The 23,486-nt window shown below is 40.0% G+C and overlaps 1 protein-coding gene across 2 annotated transcripts; it reads right to left on the bottom strand.

Annotated features, from left to right (window-relative positions):
• Positions 1-6,425: 6,425 nt before the first annotated feature.
• dctn2 (dynactin 2 (p50)) lies at positions 6,426-23,098 on the bottom strand. 2 transcript variants are annotated; one of them, XM_037775635.1, is made up of 15 exons: positions 22,886-23,098; positions 22,491-22,559; positions 19,873-19,878; positions 18,903-18,999; positions 17,662-17,723; positions 17,355-17,453; positions 15,193-15,353; positions 13,827-13,980; positions 13,520-13,585; positions 13,179-13,217; positions 12,865-12,942; positions 12,068-12,139; positions 10,514-10,616; positions 9,315-9,406; positions 6,426-7,288 (listed from the first exon to the last, which is right to left on the bottom strand). In XM_037775635.1, exons 1-15 carry the CDS (start codon positions 22,919-22,921, stop codon positions 7,202-7,204), a joined length of 1,221 nt encoding a protein of 406 aa, XP_037631563.1. In that variant the 5' UTR covers positions 22,922-23,098; the 3' UTR covers positions 6,426-7,201. The 2 variants fall into 2 exon arrangements, with proteins under 2 accessions (XP_037631563.1, XP_037631571.1); XM_037775643.1 differs by lacking the exon at positions 19,873-19,878.
• Between the last annotated feature and the right edge of the window lie 388 nt (positions 23,099-23,486).

Here is a 23,486-nt window from a genome sequence, read left to right as displayed (position 1 = left end):
TTTATTATTTATTGTATTGCTATTTGCTTGTTTTCACCTGATTTTTGATTTGTTTTAAGTTTAGTCAGTGACTGACATTGCACACACCCCTTTACTCCATCATAATAATAATAATAATAAGCGGTCCATCCACTTGAAACGACTCTCTTCTACCGGACCAGTGTCATACTGGAAGACTATGTGTGTCTTTTATCTGTCAGATGACTGTAACGTGCCGCAGACCAGAGTTTAAGCACACGCATGTGTTCTCTATTCTCATTCATTTCATACCGCGCGCTCTGTTGCAGCTCCGCGAGACATCACAACACACACACGCCCGGTCCGGCGTGAGCTGAGCTGAGCGGTGCAGGTGCTGGTCCTGGTGCTGGTGCTGGGTGTGATCCAAACAGAAACACTGTCTGTCCACTTCATGGTGTCCGCTTATATGTTCAGCTGCTGCTGATGAAATTCACCATCATGCTTCATTATAGTCCGTGATTAAAATAAAGAAATACAACTTTTACTACATGTTTTTATCATTTTTTTTATTTGATCAATGATTTCTAATGTATTTGGCTCTAATTTCCTATAAATCACTTTAATACAAGGTTGAATTTTACAAGAATAACATACATCACACCGAAACTATATTTTCATACACATGTTATGATAGCTGATAAAAATGCTTAAAAAACACCTTTGAGAAACACAGACAGGCTATGCAATAGTGTGTTTATAACTATATAGATATAAGATCAAATGTAGGTCCCTATTAAAATATTAGTTTTACCATATGTAATTCGCACTTATATATCATGTTTACTCACATTTGCCCATAGAAAAAGCCTATGATAGACAATATTGTCAAAATGAGTCCACTATTTATAAGGTTATAGCTTTGTGTCACTATAGATTTACATTTATTGTATACCATTGTGTTTATAGATATTTAAAATAATCATTAATATTGAAATGTTAGTTTTACTATAAAGGAACATTTATAGACTCTTTGTTGTCCTTTAATGTCACATTTACAGACATAAATGAGAGATTATATTGACACCATATCACTGATAAAGTCAAAATCAACTTATATTAAATTGAGTACCATACAATAAAACTCATTTATAAGAATGATAAAATGTGAGATTAAAAAACCACAAAGTTCAACAAGGTCACATCAGAAGAAGCCAGACAGTACACATGCTCTCATTGTTGAGATGATGAACATTAATAAACAACAGTGACATCATCATCATCAACAACAACAACAACAACAACAACAACAACAAAGTGACATCAAAATAAAAACACGTTTCATCATGTTGCACTCTTGATGCGCTCCTGACACTTTTCCTGCCCTATAATCCCAAACTCAGCACACACACACACACACACACACACACACACACACACTGTGCTCTCCACGCACGGCGCAATAACGCGCACGGCTCAACATGCACAGCCCCATAGCAACAGCGCCAAGTAGCGAATAGAAAGCTCAAATACTGTCTCTAGGACCCGGGTTAAAGCGCTGCAGGAAGCACCGTGAACGCGTCACGACTTGAGTGGCTGTTGCTGAGTAGTTCAGCATACTTTCTCTTCTACACACCCCTCCCTCCATCTCTCCCTCCATCCATCCCTCCCTCTCTCTCTCCGCCCGGCCGTCTGTTTATTTTGTCAGTCTGTGTGTTGTATTCATTAGAAAACACTGTTTACAACCAAACATCTAGGTTACCTCTTCTTCTGCTTCTCAACAGATGACCATCCCTGTTTTATCTGATGAGTGTCGCTTCAATTGACACCCTTTATAATAAAAAACAATAAACATACAATATGTTATATAGATAATATATATTATTCTCTTCTTTATAATAAAAATAAACATACAGTATGTTATAGATGATATATATTATTCCCTTCTTTATAATAAAAAATAAACATACAGTATGTTATATAGATTATATATATATATTATTCTGTTATTCTTTGATGACACCGATTCCCTTCTTTATAATAAAAAATAAACATACAGTATGTTATACATAATATATAATTCTGTTATTCTTTGATGACACTGAGCTGACAGAGTGTAAACAAGCACTCCTAATTGTCTGGTCATGTGGATCAGCTTTTAGATGAGATTGAGACATTACTGAGGGGTGTATGTGGAGATATCAGTTGCTATGGTGTTTCTGTAATGTTTTATTTCATATAGCCTAATCTCATATAGATAGATAGATAGATAGATAGATCGATTTTATTGATCCCCAAAGGGAAATTGAGGTGTTACAGCAGCAATTTACATAGATCACAAAAACACACACATCACTCACACAAACGACACGAGGTAAGTACAAAAAACACCGTATTTACAGATCTCTATATTACATACCAACTACTACTTTAAACTACATAAAAGAAATAGAAAAACTACAGCAACATAGAATTATGTCTTCTTCTTTTTTTAATTATATTTTCAGCAGACATACATAACACAACTGTCATATATGACATATTACATCATATATTTGTAAAAACAAGCAAAACAAAATAAGAAAGTCCACTTATGCCCACATAACTTTACCAGACTGTAAAGTATGATATCCATATATATCTATTATAAACACAAAAAAGTAAAGCCCAACCCAAATTTATAATGTTAATGCCCTAGAAAAAAATGTTTGTTTGTTTTTTCTTAAAAAAATGGTGTTAAAATGTGGACAAAGGAATTTATTTCTCTTATTTGCCTGCTCTTTGTCGTGCCGCCACATTGCTTTAAAACAAATGCTGGTGTTTGAAATGAAAAAACAATCAGTGATGAAAAAAAAAAAGAAAAGAAGACGGTGGTGGTTGTTAACGTTGGGAGTTTTTATCAAATTTTGGCTATATTGTTTTCTTTTGTTTTACAGACAGAAAGAGTTTGGGGAATTTCCGGCCACCACACTCTCCCTTCTCTGTGTCCTGTGCCCTTGGTCAAGGCTCCACACCCAGTTCACACACACACACACACACACACACACACGCACACACACACACACACACCAGCTGTCGGAATCCTTCCCCTCCCTGAACTGAGACCAACTGATACAGCTGTTAACGTGTACTGGTGATACAGTAAATCCTCTCTCCCGGCTCGCCCCTTTCTCATTGTGTGTTTTAACTCTTATTCTGGGTCCCAGACAACCGGCAGAAAGACCTGCTCACCGTATCAGACATTCTGGCCTATCGCTGAAAACTGGGAAAGAAATATACTGTATATATATAAAAAAATAACCTCTGGTTGTGTGTGTGGAGTGAAATGTAAAACTTGGAGATTCTAAGGCAACATAAATGGAATACTTTGTCAACAATTATTAGTGTCTTTAATCTTTAGGTCCCTATTGTTACTACATTCATCTCTTTTGCCAATGCCCATCTCAACTGAGGCCAATATTGCACCTCTGTGTTGTCTCGATGATGCCCATTAATCAACTCATTTTCATTTCCCCTGAAGGTCCCCCATCCATCTATCATCTCCTGTACAAGCAAGATGTCCAGCATTTCAGGGAAAGTTTTCAGGTTATCCACTTCCTATTTTGTCTCGTCCAGATTTAACAGCTAGGTGTCACATCCACTTGTTGAGATTCCTGTGTTTGGAGCTTTGGGGATGACTTTGCAGACAATCTTGTTAGTCCGTTAAAACCCTGTTTACGTCTGCACCTCACCTCTCTTCACACTGCTAGTCTTCTCTTTTTCTCATTCGCTACGAGCCTCTCATTCTGCCCCACAACGGTATCCATCCTATTTTACTCTGCTCTACCTCCGCCCACTTCTTCTGTCCTCCTCTCTGCTCCACCTGTCCAGACCCATTCAGGAAAAATTGACAAACTGATGCGAGGGGCCCCTGTGTGATTTGCTTTCTCTTCTCTGTAGCTCCTGATGTCAGTTGTTCTTTCTCTGCTTCTACTTTTACCTGCCTCCATTTTAGTCATTTTACTACTGTTTGTCGAAATAGAGGAGATATTGGTGCTATTTACAGCTCTGCAGTGAAGGTAATAAACTGTAATTCTGAATTCATGAATAAGAATGTGCTATTATCGATATCTAAACTGCTACCAGTGCATTGATTTCTTCATTTTTGTGGCACCGACATATGTGTCAAAGATGAGACGTGAGAAAAAAGGCAAAAAAACCACAAGACCAAGCAAGAGACTGTAGGGCATTAAAGTTTAAAAGCTTGTCTGAACAGGTGGGTATACTGGCAGCGAAACACACACTCCAGGCATCCTTTTCTTCCTCTCCTCTCAGTTTTCCCCCGTATCAGCACCAGAAACAGATTTGGGAGCAATTTGGTGCTCCCCACAGCCTCCTCTATGTTCAGCTGCTCTCGGCTGCCCGAGGACTTTAATATTTACTTTGTCCAGTGGAGTGAAGGGTGGTGTGGGCTGCTGACATATAGAGTCAAGAAGGACTGGAGCTTAAATGTTACTAAAAGCCCTCGAAGATTTGTTGTTTGGATTTATACCCCACTGCTGAAATCGTCTGTTTTGTTAACAGGAGTTCTGTTTTCCATTATGTTCAATTATTGTTCATATTCAGGGCCACATAGAGAGCTACGGTGTGAAGTAAAATTGTAATACTTGTTGTTAACAGCATCTTGGGCTGACCTCTTGGTAGTCTTCACTTTGTAATTGTGTATAAATGAGTGTTAACAGATGGGGCTGGGCTGACCCAATCCAGCACACCCAAAATAGAAGGACAAATGCAGTATGACATGATATACAGTACACGGTATGCCTCTGTGCCTCGTCTGGGGCATTCCCTTCTAAGTTGGAGCTCTGGATCTTGTTCCCGGCAAGTCACACTTGATATGTTCTGTCCATTAAGGGAAACAGAAAGCTACTCAGCAGTTAATCCTCCTCTGAAATAAAAAAGAAGATATAATACAGGCAATAAGATGATAACATTCAATTATAAATCCACAGGCTTTTATCATATATGTTGTGTCTAATTGTGAGCCACATTAACCAGAAGAACACATGTCCAAAGCAGCTTTTATCCAGCTGAAGAGGAAAAGGAGGATGTTTTAGTTATGATGAAACTTGACCCCTAGACTACACGTTTCTTTTGGCAACTCTGTAAACTATTAATCCACTTGCGGCGGCTCCCGGCGGCTGTTACTTAACTCATGACTCATCAGAAACACCTGATCCTTGACCTACTAAACGTTACCTGTCTGTGCAGGTGTCACTAATACGTCACCTGACATCAAGCGCGTGACGCAGCTTGTTGCTATTTGTTAAGCTGCTAATGCCAGATGGATTTGACCTCAGAGTGCTTTGTGTTAATTTATCAGACTGGTGCTGACACATTTAAAACCAGTTTGATATTACTGGATGTATCATTTCTGGCACATTTCTATTGTGTCTCTTGCTGTATGTCTTAATTCACTGTCAAGTATAACTGGTTGTTCACAAAGGGAATGAAACATTTAATCCTTTAGGATACATATTGTCATATTGAGTTTTTAAAATACTGTTTCTTTATAATTGTTTGGGGCTTTTTTATGCCTTTGTTAGATAGCTGACAGTAGAGTGATGAGGAGAGAGAGAGAGATGGGGAATGACGGGTAATAAAGGTCCTTGTCTGGACGTGACCCGGGGATGTTGCAATTCATGGTTGGCCCCTTAAAGCTTTTCACGTTTTCAAATACTTTTGAAAGTAGTTTTTCCATTGTAGGCAGTATCATATGAACTAAAATTAGCTCCTCCTATTCAATTGGAATCCAGTTGGTCAAGTTACTCGTCTTTTAAGAATTACCAATGCAAGTACTAACTGGATTGTTAGTGATTTACCTTTTTAGGAGCGTAATAGCATATATTACTACAGGGGGAATTTGATGGGGCAGAAATATGTTAAAGTATGGTAGAATAATTCTACAATACAGTGTCTGAGAAAGCTGAATAACAGTGTGCAATGTGTGCTTAACCTTTTTTTTATTAGATGCTATGCTGCCACCCAGTGTTCATAAACAGGCACATAACTATTCTTTACAATAAAGAAACCACAGAGGAGTATTTGTTTTTAAGATTTTGAATACCACCAGATTAGAATTTCATTATGAAGGCAAATAGGATTTTGTCACGCTTTATAAAATTTGTTTTACATGACAAAGTATCATGGCTATATTTTGAAATACCGACAGCTGATGACTCATTGTTTTGTTCTGGTAGCTTGTTCAGCATCTGTACTGTAACCTTGCATCATCCTCTAACTGCTTAGGTATATGTTAAGACATGTCCACATGCTCTATAAAATGGGAAAGAAATAAGACTTCTTTAAATACATTTAGAAATTTGGTGTGATTAATACAGTATAATAATAATATTATATTTTATTTTTTATATTTTCCATCCAAGTGATTATTAAAAAAGCGATCATCTCATGAAATAAATGATGCAAGCTTACTGCACTTTGTTTTATTGATCCGTTTCCATGACCACAGATGTACATTACAGTTGACTTGTAGGCAATGACAAAGCAGATTAAAAGTTTGTCTGTGGTGTCTGGTCTCAGTCATAATAATATAGTTACAAGCGACCGAGCGTGAAGAAACAATAAGGTACACAGGCATATTTACAAGCTTTCCTTCCGTGACTTGACCCTGACACTCGCACAAAACGTGCTCCTGCTACAAACACTAGAACACAACAGAGTTTTTTTCTTCCTTTACACAGTTGACAACATGTTTAATATGTCATCCGTGAACCCAACATTACTGTGATCCATTTAATCTGACCAGAGTTTACAGTACTAATCCAGTAATAATAGAGTGAAGCTCCGAAAGGAATGGAGGAATTTCTTATGTTTAATATTAATAATTATAAAAACAATCCAGTCTAAAACTCAATAAGCTTAACAGGGGACTGCAATTAGTGGCATGTATAGAGTGGACAAATGTGTTTTCAGTTGATATCAATTTGATGCAAGAGAAAGGAAGAGGAAAGGAGGGTGGACAAGAACATTTGGTCTTCTTTTTTTTTTAAGTTAATCCATCTTTTCCAACTTTCCAACATTCCACTTAGTGAAAAAAGGCAGAGGCGAAGTAGAGAGCGAGAGAGGGATGGCCAGAAAGGACAGAGTTAAACCCCCAACCTCTCCTCTGTGCTCTCTAGCCAGCTCATATTAGTCCATGTTCTACACTCTTCTCTTCTGGACCGGTCCAAACTCTGCCACCCGTTTATTTGGAGAGCTTCTTCATCCTCTGATCTAGTGCAGAAAAGTTCTCTTCTACAGCCACCAGGTTTTCCTTCATTGTCACTTGGACCTTTGGGAGAAGAGAGGAAGAGAGGGGAAGAGAGAAAGTTAGGTTAGAGGTAAAAGAGAAGCAAGTAGGGTTGAAGATGTAGGGCGGAAAGGCGTGGATGTGTGTTACATGTCGTGTTGTGTTTTTTGCACCCGGGGTCGGTAGTGGCTCTCTTCTAGAGGGAGTGTGTTTGTCCGTGCGCTCTGGTCTTTTGAAATAAGACTTTGTGGTTGTGGTTTGTGGCTAGTGATTCCAGTATCGCTGTCTTTTAGAAAGTAGATTTCATTTAATCATTGTACACTTTGCACCTGTTTTTAATAAATTGATAAATTTGTTTGTACGTTTCTGTTGCCCTTGTCTCTTTCCCCGGGTTTATTTTATTGTTATCCCCCCCCCCAATTCCCTTGACCCTAAACGGGGCAACGTAACAATGTGGTAGGGATGGGTGGATCGATACTGTGGTATCGATACTCACAAGCTACTCATTTGGTATCGACTCCTTTTTAAAAAATAATCGATAATAAAATGATATAAACAAAACGTGGCTGCATCACTTCCAAACGTTTGCAATATAGCCTAATGTTTGTGCCAAAACAGCCCTGAGCTATCCCATGTCATATTACTGTGGAAACCTATGCAAGATCAGAGCGTAGCGCAGTCGCGCACAGTCGCGCACAGTTGCACACTTCCACATCAAACATGTGACGGAGTCGACTGTAGGAGGTCTACTGAGAGCAAGCGGAGAGATTGATGATTGATGTGTTGGGAGCAGAAAAAATGGGCAAGCGTAAGGATGTGAGCGACTTTGACAAGGGCCACGTTGTGATGGCTAGACGACCGGGTCAGAGCATCTCCACAACTGCAGCTCTTGCGGGATGTTCCCAGTCTGCAGTGGTCAGGATCTACCAAAAGTGGTGAACCAGTGACAGGGTCAGACCCAAGGCTCATTGATGCACGTGGGGAACGAAGGCTGGCTTGTGTTGTCCGATCCAATAGAAGAGCTACTGGAGCTCAAATTGCTGAAAGAGTTAATGCTGGTTCCGATAGAAAGGTGTCAGAACACACAGTGCATCGCAGTTTGTTGCATATGGGGCTGCGTAGCCGCAGACCGGTCAGGGTGCTCATGCTGTCCTAATGTTATGGCTGATCGGTGTATTTACATGAGTCTGTAATGGATGTGTAAGGTAAAGTTCACTAGGAGTTATTAAAACATATAATTAATGAAAATTCTATTGAAAGCCATCATTATTAAGGGCCCTGTGGTTCCAGGAGGCAACAGAATAACTGTCCTTGCTTCAAAAGAAATTATGTTTTTTGTGAAAGTGTGCCAACTTTTGATGAAGTAACTTTTTAAAAGTCAAAGGGCACTTCACTTCACAACACAATGTAAGTCTATGAAACGTAAGACCACAACCTTTCTGACTCTGACTTCAGAGGATTGCAAGTTTTGACAAAAATCATCAAAAACGAGAAACACTTTACTCGACAAGGTGCTGCTTTGTCCATCGAAACCAGAAGCCTTCAACTGTGAACGCACAGGTTGAGTATTGTCTGAGGCTTTAGAGAGCCTCTGTCCCTATAATTGGTAGCTGCTCTGTGTTAGGCCATGAAAAGCTGCCTTTACAACACACTCTAAAGTGTATTAGAGGACACTTCCTACACTCATTTATACCACATACAAAGAGCTTATTTCCAAGCGGTTGAGTTTGTCGAGTATTTTCTAATGAATCCAACATTTTCAATGTGTGATAAAGCTTCTTCTACAAGAAGTTAGAGCAAGGTTTTATTAAGTTTCTACCACAAAAGATGTAGTTCAGTCCTCTGACTATAGAAATTGATTTGTTCCTGCGATTGTTTCATTGTTTGAAATCTTTCTGTGCGAGACATCGTATTTCTACCGGTCTCGTTAATTCCAATGCGCCCATGGTTGTAGTAGCTCACACGCCAAGGTGAACATTGAACACTGTTAAAGTTAAGTTTCACACTCCAGCTGTGTTTAAATTGATTTATGTTGTCCCAGTTGTTCAATGGATCTTGAACTTCCTACCTGTGTTAGCAGAGTGTTATTGTCCTTCAGAGAGTTGTTGATCATCTGCTGAGTGGTGTCCAGGTGGGTCAGCAGCTGGCCAAACTGCATGGCTACGAGACGCCAGAGGGGTGGGGTGAAGAGAAATCGAGAGGCAAGAGAAGAGAGAGGGAGAGAGAAGGTGAAGTATTAGTTCTCTAATTTACAAATTTGTGATACAAAAAAAATGCAATGTTGTCTTTGTGCTCAGCCAAAGTGAAGATGAGTTACGACAAATGTAATCTGAAACTGATGAATGACTGCTCGGGAAGATTAAACAGTATTTTTCTTTTACTTGTTAAAGAATAAAAATCAGTGCTTCTAAACCCCATTGAGCTAAGAAGCCTTTCGCTGCAGACTGTGACAGATTGGTGCAAAAGAGAGTCTGGATGATAAATGACCTCTTTCAGCTCCCAGAAATGAATTATCAATATAATCTATTAATGCCAAGGTTCTGCTTTCATGTGCTAAATAATAAAAAGATGATAATGTGATATATAAAAATCATGCATCTCTTTCTCCCCGAGGGGGTGTTTAACAGTATTGCTAGATTTAGTCTAATTCTATTACCATTTTGAGTCTCCCTCTCAGTGATTTTTTGCCCTTTGTTATAATAGAATGGCATGGTTTAGGCTAATTCCATTATCCGTTTGAATCCCATTTTCGCTTAGTTTTCATCTTTTGTCTCGCACTCAGACGTTCCCATTGCAAATGCAAATCTTTCAGGGCCGTGCATTACTTCTTCCCAGCACAGATGCCGGCTGAAACGTGATCCGGGGTTCACACCCTGTTATGTTCTGTAGCTGCATCCTACATAGTTTGAATGTTTAATGCCCCTCCCCCCATCCCCCCACTAACCTACATACATCCTCTCCTTGAACTCTCATGGGTGTCATTTCAAGGTTCTTCTCCCCTCACATAAAATAACAGAACATAAATCATCAAAGTTTTCATTGTTATGATCCTTATTGGGGTGAAATCTGAACCCTAGAGCAATATTATTACAGTAATTGCAATATGAACCAATTATTCAACACCACTACATTCATATAATATTATGGGGTGAAGTGACAACCGCAACAAATAATATAATATCTCGTGGCTTAGAGAGTTATGTGAGGACACAAAGCCAGTCTTGGGCTACCAACACCAAACAATTTTTTTCAGTTCCTGTGCGTTACCTTGCTCATGCAACTCCTTGACAGCGACGAGCCTCTGCACCACCTGAGGTACAGAAGTGGACATGGCATCCCACTTCTGCACCACGTCATAAAGCTGCGACACCTGAAAGGAAAACACATACAGGCACATTTAATACCACGATAAAAACATGTTTATTTTACCCAAGGTCACAGATTTGATTATAGTTTCCTGATGCAATAATTACTGTACTGTAAATGATACCTGCATTTATCATTATAATAAACATTAACTCCTACATTCAACTCTGCCACGCTGTGGTACCAAATGTTAGAATTACTGTTCACGCTGCTTTAGATTTGTCCCTTTCCAATTCCAGCTGTATTTTATGACTAATGGCCCAGTTATTGTGGGTCCACTGACTTTATCAGACATAATCTCACATTAAAGGGATAGTTTGGTTGTTTTGAAGTGGGGTTGTATGAGGTACTTATCCATAGTCAGTGTATTACCTAAGGTAGACGATGGTCGGCACGCCCCCAGTTTGGAGAAGCAGACAGGTGTTACCGCACGGACGCAAAGCAATGTACTGCTGTGGATGGTCAGTTTAAGTGTACGCTATATTTCGAATATTTTCAATGGTTTACCTTGCTGTCAGACAGCCTTTATCTATGCTCTCCCAAGCAACCAGACTCCATTGAAAAAAAAAATGTAATTTTACCACGCAGAACATGGGGGTTTGCTGGTAATTACAGGATTTTTCAATGGAGTCTGGTGGCTTTGGCGAGAGCATAGATGGATACAACGGCTACAACTGATATTGATTTTTTTTCAGGTGGGTCTTTCTTTTAGGTGGCTAAATTACATTTTGCTGCCGGCTCCGTCCACAGCAGTACATTACTTCGTGTCTGTGAGGTAACTAGTGTAGGTAATACACTGACTGGATAAGCACCTCATACAACCCCACTTCAAAACACCCAAACTATCTGCTTTTGTACTATTTTAATTCTTCTTTTTACAAGTAATAGGTCACACACCCTATTTATTAAATCATAAATAAATAAATGCAGTACATTACAGTCTCTCAAAGAATCAAACAGCAATGTGCAATAACCTTATGTCTCAAAAACAAACCTCTTTGCAGTTTCACCATGATGAAAAAATTAACATGCCCTGCCCTCTACTGGCCTTTTAAGCGTACAGCACTGTAGAACAGTCAATCCCTAATACGCACAAGAACAGTGCCTGGAAATCATGAAGATCTCAAAATCTGACATGAAAACCTGAAAAACTTTTATTTCATTATCGACTATCAAAACTATCAAAAAGCCTAGTGCTAAAACTTTGGTTCATCTCTGACTGCTTCAAGGCTGTGCCAGCTGTTTGTTAAAGACGGCGCTGCTTTCACATTGAACATATGGTGCTACACCTCAGTCTGGCTGCCAGGCACTGTCAAGTGCTAGTGAATGTTTTCCAAATTAATACCTTGTCAGTGTTTACTATCTTTAAGTGCTTGGAAACGGTGTGAAAGCATCTGAGATAATTACTGCACTTAGCTTGCATCGCTGAATGTGCACTGTGCGGAAATTACAAACCTTGTTTTGTGTTTCAGCATCCTCGATCGCTGCCTTGTGTTTGGCGATCTCATTCATCTTCCCAAGGACACTCTAAATGGGAGAGAGACAAAAAGACATGTATTCAGTTTGAGTGAGATGTACCGCTTTACAGGCATTTAGATACATTACAGAAAAAAAAAGACAAGCATTGATTAGATTAATGTCAGTACTGTGGGAAACTTGACAGTTTCTCACGGCGGGCGACGCCTCAGGTAACCCCACCATATGGAAATTTGGCATGTTTTAAAAGTTATGAAAATACATTTATCAGTATTTCACCACAAGGCAAATGCACTGCTCACTCTTTCTCAGAGTTTTCAATAACCCACCAGTGGATGGGGCTGATTGAAAAAGGATTACAGTACGGTCATAGCTGAAGTCCAAATAGAAAAAAAAATACACCTTCCAAATAACCCCAAAACTTTCTTATGTACCTTTTGATTCATTTTAGCAGGCAAGCTGCAGTAGATATCAATACATACAAGAGTTAGAGGAAGGGCTGAGATCAAGGTCTCGTTTTATATTTTAACATTTGTTGGATACACAAGACACAGCTCGCTGTTGCACCATCTTGACTGTACTGAACGCAAATAGATGAAACATCGAGCTTGTCATTGAACCCACCATAAGACAGCAAAACAACACATTTCTTTTAAAACACAAAGTTTCTATTGGAAGCATGATGTATAAATAAGAAAGTAATGAAACTGCAATTGAAATTTAAATCAAAATCATCCATTTCCCCCTTAACCCCGTGCTGTATGCGAATTAGTTACCTGCAGTCTGGCCTCCACTTGATCCAGAGTAGCTGAGTCCAGTGCGCTGACCCTCGCCTGCAGGAGCTCTATGGTAGCCTGATTCAAACACACACACAAACACAAGTTATATACAAGCTTGAGCACAAAACTTTGTGTTCTTGCTCTAACTATTGGCACAGCAACAATAAACAAACTTGGAGGAACTGATGTCATTCATCTTTGAAGCATGACCTAGTTCTCTGGCTGCACATCAGATACACAGAGTTGTGAATACACACACACACAAACTCCACACGGTGTGTTCCAAAAGAAAGTCGTTGACTTCTTCTTACCATCAAACTGCCTCCTTGTACGCCGGCATTCAGCGGTCCCTGCAAACATAAACACAAAGAGGGGAAAATAAATAATAATAACAACCAAGCAATGAAGCCACCTCCATAATTTACATAAATCAAGAAGGAAGGTTTTATTTCCGTTTCATTGAGCGGATGGTTACACGGCAACAAGAGCATGAAAATTATACTGGTGTGAGAGTGAAAGAGAGAATGAGATAAACAGAATTAGTGTGAATGAAAGAGAAAAGCATTAGAGAGGATATGTGTGTGTGTGTGTGTGTGTGTGTGTGTGTGTGTGTGTGTGTGCGTGCGAAGACTGCGTGTGAGTCGGCGTGTACCTGCTTGTCTGATCCTGAGCCAACAGCCATCTCCAGCTCAGCTAGACGCTTCTCCAGTTCCGCCATCTACAGGGACGGAACAAGGCGACACATGGTTGGCACTGACAACAGCATCCCACAAGACACACACACAAACACCCACGCGCACACACTTCCTGCCTTTTGTCCCGTTTATTCGCCATCAAATATTCTGACATTCATCTCTCATGAGAATGAAAACATAAACACGTCTGGCAGATCAACATTTCAGTGCATTCATCCCCCAGACACTTGACTGTGCTTCCCTCCACCTCCCATTCCGCTTTACCTTGGCAGACTCGTTGAATTTCTCCTGCTCTGGTCTGCTGTGCAGCTCGTAGAGTACCACTCCATCTGGGCCCTTAGCCGGTGCCGTCGGCTTGCCGTCTCCTGCGGAGTTGCCACGGCTGCCCTTGGCCACTTCCAGCTGGGTGAGCAGACGCCTGAGGGAGGGAAGGAAAAGGAGACACAAAGGGATTTAATGTTCAATATTGTCATCAGCTCCATGTGTTGCTGTACCCTTCCTCTCTCTTGCTACAAATATTTTCAAGCTCTGTTGTAAACAGCAAGGTCAAGGTGAGCCTTCTAGTAGGCTTGCCGCAGTAGTCGGTGTTACACGGTGGTCGGGCATACACCGATTACATTATGTACCCACCGCTGTATTGCTTTTTTTTTTACAGCAATAAAACCCATTTAGTTCATTTTCGCGCATCAGCGCCATGTTATCAATACATAGTCGGACAAAGGATGCTACAAACTGAAAGTGTCTGCTCTGTATGGAGAACCAGCACAGAGTAGCAGGTGTCATATTTCACACACATGGCGACAACAGAGAGTTAAGACAGACAAGATGATGGCTCATAACGTTAATGAGATAATCACTGTAAGGAGGACGGAGCGTTCACAGCCGGTGTGCGCGGAGCAGCGCCGGGTAGAAACCTGTGGCCCCGCAGGGAAAACTGGACCGGAGAGGCCAGACACACAGCCACCCGACGTTAAAGATCAAAGTAAGCGCACTGCATATATTGACCGTCATCTTTTCTTGGAAAATGTCCGGTGTAAATCGGTAACACCGGTGTTGTCACAAGTTTATTAACCGGTGGGAAAATGCCCTCATGTCACATTCCTACCTCCTAGTCCTTTTTATTCCTATTCCCTCACTTGTGTCACTGTCTCTTTCCCTCTCTATCTTCAGTTCAGAGTTATGGTCTGACATGTCGCAACAGTATGTCTTCATTCTCTCTATGGCGTCTCTGTTAATCTCTCACCTCCTCCAGTTTTTATATCCCCTCCTCAATCATCTGTCCATCGGTTCTTGTGCTCCCCAGGTAGTGCTACAGAGATCAGGGGGGTTTATGTGGGCAATTGATAGCAGCTGTACCGTCTTGCCCTTGTTACTTTTTCACTCCTTATATCTGGGTTACAGTAGGCTAATTGATTTAATGAATTCCCCTGCTCTTCCCTCCAACCATCTATTGTTGACCACCTCTATATCTTCAAGCTACCCGTTATCCTCTCCCTCTTTCCATCCATTTCCTGCCTACTACCTCATCACTCTGTCAGGGTCTGAAAGATTGTAGCGTCAGGTTTCAGATTCTAGATGCTTGTCCTCCTGCTTTATTGTCTTGTCACCCCCCCCTCTCCCCTCAGCTCACCTGGCCAGCGCTCCATCTGGGTCAGCCAGGTTGATGTGTGCCTGCGGTCCCAGAAGTGAGTCGAGATGGGCAGAAACCAGCTGCTGTTTCAGCTGGGCTGCCTGCTGGGCGAGCACCACCGGGGTCAGGCGTTCCTCTGCATTGCTTTCCTTTGTGGCAGCCTGGAAGCAGACGGACACCGCAGCCATTGATTAACTGAGTTTTGCACAGCAGTGACAGTTTTTTTTCGAACAACAATGCAGAGGATGATAAAATCCAATACCAGAAGTCTGTCTGGGCCAACCAGGTTGGCTGTTCAAAGAGAACATGTGTCCCATGCCAAATTTAAAGTAGAAAACATACTGTATATGTAAACATGCACTCTTGCATTAGGCATGCACATTGGATTTGTTCCAATATTATAATTTAGTAGAACAGAATTAAAGGAAAATTCTAGTATTTTTTAACCTAGGTTTCGATTAGCTACTTTAGCTAACTGCATGGGATCTACTTAAAGCTGTGGTCGGTTTGAGAAAATATGATAACAAATATTTTTATAAAACTGTCCCTATATCCTGACAGTAGAGCAGGAGACAGATGATCTGTGAAACAAATCATGTGCCTCGGTGTCCTCCTATGCTCATAATGGCATTTGCAAGATTTCAACGTGCCTGAAGGAAAACACCCAATCAGAGCCGAGCAGTCTCTGCAGCAGCTGTGAAACACTGCTCGCGAAACTCCTGTCACAAACGGTTAAACTAGGCAGCGCTGAAAAAATATGAATCTTTATTCTGTAACTATAATGCCTATTTCTCGCCTCAAATATTTTCAAAAACATATTTCAATGTTTAGCTGTAAATTGAGAAAATTTGTGACCCAGCTGCCACGTTGAAAACAGTCGAGCCAAAACCAACGGCTGGAACAAAGTTTCTATGAGAATAGGAGCACAGGAGGACACCGAGGAACATGCTTTTTTCCCCCCACAAATTATCTGTCTCATGCACTACTGTCGTTACAGATTTATGAAAATAAATTTGATCATAATTGCTCAAAGTTACTGACTACAGCTTTAAGGGTAACCAAATTAAATAACTAAATAACTAAACTGTGTTTACTTTTGATTTGACTCAGTGTTCATGTAAAATTTAAGTTTATTTGGAAAGCTTTGGGAGGATTGTGCTGCTTTACCCGATAAAAGTTATTTTGCTGTCATGTGTCATGTTTCCTGAATCTCTACAGCAGAGGCGGCAGGTTAAAAAATATTTTGACCCATATACAAAACAGCCACAATTATGAGAATAAGAAAAATGCCAGAATCTTCTTCCTTTAACATTAACAATACAAGCAAACCATAATGATGTATAGCTGTTACAAGGCAACTTTGGACTTGCAGTCAGATTTCTTGTGTGATCCCTGCATCATAACTTGGCACAACATCATCAAACTATGACATTATTTCATTATTACTCTGCTAATCTGGTCTATCTAAGTAAAATACAACACGTTCTCACATATGCATGCAGCAGTTGACATTTTTATTCATTACATTCACCCTGATGAATGGCCACACATTACTTGGAGAAAGCCAATTACTCCGAGGAGGTCTTTCACAAGTTTAAATTTAGATACAGTAGCAGAGAAGCAGCTTGTTCCCCACAGTCAGGCTGCGTATTCTGCCAGCGTGACCTGCATGAGCTCAAACCCTCTGTCACAAAAACTGCCAATTCACGGTTTCGAATAGGGATTTGGTGTTGGACTCATAGAGCAGCAGGCCCTGCTCTGTGAGTAACCAAGTTAATGATCCCCAAGTTTTAATTAGTTTCTCAGGGGTTGAGGGGTCTTTGTAAGTCTGAAAAGCAATTTCATCAACTCATTTTCAGGGTGAATTTAAGGCTTCAGTGCACACCCACTAAACAAAGCTCGGGTCTCTAGGGCAACAGTAAGAACTGGACATCAATATTCCACCCCTGAAAGTGTTTTAACTAGAAGGTTGCCCTTCCCTGAATAAATACATAGACGTGGTCAAGGAGCAGAGTGGAGGAAAGTCCCCCCTGTGACAGGCTATTGAATTAGTGTGTGCAGACAGCAAGATAAAGGCTGGATAATCAGAGTGTACCATCCCTTGCCAAGTCCTAAGGGCAAGGGAGAGGTGTGCTTGAGAGCATGTCTCGCTGTCAGCTCACCTGGATGGTATCCACCTCCTGAGTGAGTTCCTGGATCTCGTTCAGCAGGCGCTGGTACTTCTGCTGGGGCGTCTCCTTCACTCCACAGCCCTCTCCGAGCTAAACACAGATGAAAGCGCAGAGAGAGTGTAATATTACAAAACAGCAAAGTGAGTCTAGTACAGAGAGAGCAGACTATTGACTTTATCAGAAAACACATGTAGCAAGTGAAATAAAAATCCTAATGGTGTTGTCACACCTTCAAAGAAGCTAACCTAAAAGAATAAAAAGCAAAGTGTATAATGTCTGCTAGCCAGAGCATACTCACGATTTCAAATTCTCCGGACTCATAGCCCACTCTTCTGCTTCTACTGATTCTGTCTGAGAAGTCTGTGAAAAGGAGACAAATGGGTTGTTAGAGAAATTGAAAAAACAGACCGAAAAAGCAGACTGGTTGTCAGTATAAAGTCCAGTCTGAGCCAGAACAAGATTTGGGGTTTGAAATCAACCAAAGGTTTGACCTGTCATGTTACACCTGTAACAGAAGAGCGACATTTTTCGAGCTACAGCACCTGTCAACTTTATCGTTATTAAATGTTGTATGTATTGTGTTAATGGTCATTTATATTTCTTTATCCATTAAGAGTAAATATTATATTTTGTAAAGCTATTCTAAAAACATAACAGTAATGTTGTTTTGCATACTTAATATTTATGGCGATTAAAACCTCAGAAACCTCCCTGATGAAGGAAATATAAACAGCTGTCAGTTTATTAGCTATACCGAGGTAAAACTAATGCAGTCGAATGCAACAAACTGTAATACATCCTTCCTTAATTATAATAAATAAATGTTTTTCTTAGAGAAGTGTTCATTCAAATGTATGGTCAATTTGAGGTGCTGTTGAACTGTATTCTGTAAAAAAAGTTATTTTTATAAAACAGTCACTATATCCTGACAGTAGTGCATGAGACAGGTAATCTGAAAAAAAAATCATGTGCCTCTGTGTCCTCCAGTGCTCCTAATGGCATCTGCAAGATTTCACAGACCGGAGGAAAACAACCAATCAGAGCCGAGTTGGAGTCTGCCGTCTCTGAGCAGCTGTCAATCATTCACTAACTCTGATCAAACGGTCAAACTAGGCACAGCTAAACAGTACACTACAAAATGTTTCTGAAAACATTTTATGTGAGAAATAGGCATTACAGTAACAGAATATTAATTCATATTTGATCAGCGCTGCCTATTTTGACCGTTTGATTGGAGTTTGCGATTGATTGACAGCTGCCTGCGCTGAATGAACAGCCAATAGGAACGGTATCTCTCTGAAATGGCCTGTGATTGGCCAAAGTCTCCCGTCACAGACTAGATTTTTTAAGCCTGAAAACAGAGCCATGAGGAGGTGCAGAAGTCTAGTTATCTCTCAGAACACTTGAATTACAATATGTTGGAAGGTTATTATGGAATTTTTGCCAAATGATGCTAAAAACATTCAGCCTACTGCAGGTGTAAGTTATGATAAAAAAAAGAAAAAGATAAGAGTGAATTATAATCCACTATGAACTGACCGAGCCCCTTGGTGTTGATGTGCTTGTCTTTGAACTTGTCATAGGCTGCATTGGGGTTGACCACAATCCTCTCCACGCTGTCACTGCAGAGCTCCTCCTGTCATTGAAATACCAGGAAAGAAAGTCAGATAAACATCAACAAAATCTTAAAAGGGCATGTTAGCTATACAGACAGCAAAGACTTAAAAATGAGCCGCCAAAAGTCTCGCAGCCCAAGGTAGACTTGAAATATGTTGATAAATTGGTAAGATCCGAGAGGAAATTATGTGCCTGATCATTGCCCCAAATTATGATTTAAAAGATAATGAATTATGTGGTTCAGTCAACGAGTGTATCATTGCTTATAAAGGTTAGACACCCTCGGAAAATAAAAGCAATTATATACATGAATCATGAAAATCTGCAAGAGCATAGACATAAGACATAATTTGAGCTGTCCAGAACAGATTATTTCAACATAATTTAGAGTACCAGCAGGCAAGAGACAAATGTGCAAAATGATGTACTGTATATATCACAGACAGTTTAACCTAGGGCCTGATTGTAGACTCTTAAGACCATCTTTAAAAAGGTTCATCTTTTATAAAAATGTGTCTTCCATGTAGTATAAGTCTACTATGGTTAAAATCAATGTTACGTGAATGAAAAGTTGGAAGCTACTGACACTTTATTTCTCTAAATGACGTGTCTGATTAGTGATTCTGGGGAGTATAATTAAAAAAAAAGGTGCATCATTTGATCAAAACTTCCTAGTTGATCAATCATGATGAACTAGAGGTTATGGGTAAGATTAAAACACCACTGACACATACAGATAGATGACATGAGTCCGGGCTCACACACAGATTTGGGTTAAAAAAAAAGACAGACCAACAAAACACACACAACACGAGACGGTTACACAGATGTAAGGAGGACGAGGAGGAGGAGGAGGAGGAAGAGTGAGGAGGAGAGTTAGTCAGGCTCTTACCAGCTCCTTGGGTTTCCAAAGAGAGTTAGAGAAAGTAACGGAAGAGCAGAGGGAGAGAAAAAAAGCAGGGGGGAGAGAGAGAGAGAGAGAGAGAGAGACAACACAGATTAATGTGGTTATCACATGCCATGCACACAACAGGAGCAGTTGGCCAGGGTCGGGGGAAGATAAGAAAGAAAGCAGTGTTTCCCAGAGTTGCTGCTAAAAACCCTGGAGACACACTGTTCAGACTGCTGAGGATGTCTCCAGTTCTTTCTCTCTTCCCCGATTCAGGGCGGTAAGATGGTCCATGAACACCAAGTTACTTTCGCCTTTGATACCATACTACACTTTATAATGTAGTTTGACCGTATGCTCTCATGGAAGGCATTGTAGGTCTCACAACATTATGCTATGGATGCAGGGAGTTGGTGTTTTAAATAACAATCCATGACTCAGAATGAAGGGTAACGGAAAAGAAGTCAAGAAACTTAAAAAAAGGCCTAAAAACCCTAAAATGCATTCTATTACAGATATTGTAATCTATCATAAATCATTCATCAGGGTGAGTTATTTCTTGATAACATGCTGTTCATCCTAAATTAATTTGCTAGACAAAACCAAAGCTGTTAATGAAGTAATATCCAAGTTAAGGCCCCTACACAGTGTGATTTTGGGCTGTCCCAGACAAACGGAATGATATCGTTGGTCATCAATCCAAGACGGAGGTCTTAGATCGCACTGTAAGACAACCAATCAGAATATGGCATGAGACTAGGGATAGACTGATCCAATTTCTTTCTTTTGTAAAGTTAAATGAGGCCAGGGATAGCTGTGGCACTAAAAAAGTGAGCCTGCTGCCTGCTGTGACTGAATGTCTGAATGTAACTGACAGCGGAAACACAGAATTATATAATGATGATGACAAAGACACTGTCGTCTCAAAGTGGATCGGTCACGTCTGGCTGCACCTGATCCACTGAATGAGGTTAGCATTATTAAGTAAGGTTAGTGTAGATACTAATCCGATGCATCCTTACATGAAATGACGCTGAATACACTGATCAACACATCGTACTTGAATAAAGTTATAGGCATAAACCAAAAAGGCAGCCAGGTAAAATTAGTTTGTGGAACTCTGGTCAAAGAAGAAAATCTTGTTGATGCATGTTTCTGATTGCATCGTTAAAGATTCAGCAGGGATTCATCGAACAGTCCAATATGTCACAATTTAATAACGTACAGTCCAGCACAAATTATATTATATTCATTACATCCAAGTGTAACATGCAATGAACCAAAGAACCTTTAAGATGTTATCACAGTCTATAGGGGCCTTTAAACTGTCCAGTTAGTCAAAATAGTGTGGTTAGGCAGGAAGCAACTGTTAGAACATGATGAGGTTAAAAATGTAAATAACTAAAACAAATAGACAAATTCTTTTCTAATTAAAGTGATGCTGAAGACCCATCAAAAACATTATTCCCTTGAAATAGTTTAATTGAGCACAAAAAGGAGGAAAAAAATCAATTCCTTGCACTTCAAAACAATCAGAAATTGATGAATTACAGAGCACAGAAAAGGGTCACTCCATCGACCTATTTTTCATTTCATCCCAATCAGTAGAGGTAGGAAAAGTGGATATGAGATTTAAAAAAAAACATGCATAAAAAGCATGGCATTAAGCTCACTGAGAGGTCTTACTTGTACAAACTAGGGTCCCAGGAGGGGTGGGGGAAGAGTCAAAACAAGGGCAAGGGAATGGGAAGAACGAATGTGGACACATGGAAGGGAAAATGCCAATTAGAATTCACTCAGCTGGTCAGTAAACCGTCCAGATATGTTTAAAAGCAATGTCAGACCGGCATCCGTCAACTGTTTACAAAGCATTTAGCAATAGCACTGTTAAAAAAAGACTGTACTCTAGCAACCCCAGCACTATCTCTGCTTAATGTTACAGCTGGAAGGCAGTTAGAATAGACATTTCTAAGAGTCACAAGACCATCTTCATGACATAGTTATACACATCCAGAGTAGATTTTGTTCCCTGACATTTTAATGGTGCTTGCATGGGACTTTTTTTTAATCTATTTTATTCTCGTCTTCCCATACTTACTTCTCTTCATGTACAAATGAACAAATATACTAATATGTATAATATATGGAGGATAAAGTTAAACAGTAACCTGAAAAGGGTATCTTGGCTTTTTGAATGAAATATGAACAAAATACACATCTTTTTTTTTTAGAGGGATAGGGTTTTCATAAAAATTTGAAATGATTGATGAATCATAAATAAAGTCAAAAGGTGAATTTTTGGTGGATAATTGTATCTGCCCTAACGTTACACAATTAGTAAGGACAACACAGATGCTGTGATAGTTTAATTTAAAATGTCACAATTAGTACAGAACTGCTGAGCTACAGTCAGTGCTTTCCTTTGTAAGTAATAATAGTAAGCCAAGTGATTGCGTGGTTAGGTGTTTAATCATTGGAGGGGTAATGCACACTTAACACAATGAAGAAATCAGTGCTTTCTCTCTCTTTCTATATAAAGTGTAAACACTTGTTAGCTAGTAGGTTAGCTTAATATGCATCGACAAAATGACACATCTACTGAATACAAAACGTCCACTTACCGACTCAAACTGAGCCTGGTCATCTTCTGGAAGGTCACCGGTCTCGTACACGTCCGGTTCATTAAAGGCCTAATGAAACAAAGAGGTAAACAACATGAACCATCAGATTGATCCTGTTTATTGTCTTTAGCCTGGCCAACGCCCCGGCCCACTCAACTACACGGATCTGCTAACACCAGCTCTCTGCTGGCTTCTAGCACAACACACAACATTAACTGGAAAAAATAGCAACTAATAATATACACTTATTAACGCTAGTTGTGTAAACAATAAGCAGAAGTCAGAGTAAACATTGGGGGTGTTAGCTTAGCTTAGCTTAGCTGAGCTGTCACAGCTCGAGCTAGCGTTGCTAGGTAGCGCTGCTAGCTGATCTGTCTGTCTAGCGTTAGACTTACTATTCCTGGTAAGTTTGCGTATTTAGGATCAGCCATTGTCAGCGGGAAGCAAAGACGACACCAACAAACCACTCTAGAATATGACAGTAGTAGTTAAAACGTGTAAATGATCGATGAACTGAATGAAATCGTAATAAAAGCTATCGATAGATGAGCCAGCAGGTCTCTCTCTCAGCCGGCGGAGGCTTCTTCCAGGACTGATGATGACGTCACTGGCTTGATGTGACAGCAGGGTACGTAGGATTTCATGACCGCGCAGGCGAACGGGTGGTGATGTGTTCACTGCACCGATGGGAGGGAGTTAAACGGCCTATCAAGACCGACAAATCAAACACTCCCAAAGTAGAGCGTCTTTACGCATGCGCAGAGTTCGACCAATACGATTTTTTTTTATTGAAGTAAATTAATTTACAAACATTAAGGCATTTTAATCTAAACTCAATACTTCTAACATACAAGGCACAATTGGATAGGAAAGATAACTTAAATTATAAAAAAAAATAATATAATAACAAAAATAAAAGAGGATAGAAAATAATTCAAGGAACAAAAAAGAAATGCATAAATAAATAAATAATAATAAGACTGTTTTCTTCCATAT

This window comes from Sebastes umbrosus, chromosome 1 (genome assembly GCF_015220745.1).
Source record: "Sebastes umbrosus isolate fSebUmb1 chromosome 1, fSebUmb1.pri, whole genome shotgun sequence".
NCBI lineage: Eukaryota > Metazoa > Chordata > Actinopteri > Perciformes > Sebastidae > Sebastes > Sebastes umbrosus.
This window is presented reverse-complemented; position numbering and strand designations above follow the sequence as displayed.

What these genes read in the sequence shown, in the direction of transcription:
- dctn2 (XM_037775635.1), bottom strand. Translation starts at nt 22,921, where the DNA reads ATGGCTGATCCTAAATACGCAAACTTACCAGGAATA. An exon ending in CCAGATGGAGCGCTGGCCAG is followed by an intron (nt 13,981 to 15,192) that starts GTGAGCTGAGGG and finishes TCCCTCCCTCAG; the next exon opens with GCGTCTGCTCACCCAGCTGG. An exon ending in AATTCAACGAGTCTGCCAAG is followed by an intron (nt 13,586 to 13,826) that starts GTAAAGCGGAAT and finishes CCGTCCCTGTAG; the next exon opens with ATGGCGGAACTGGAGAAGCG.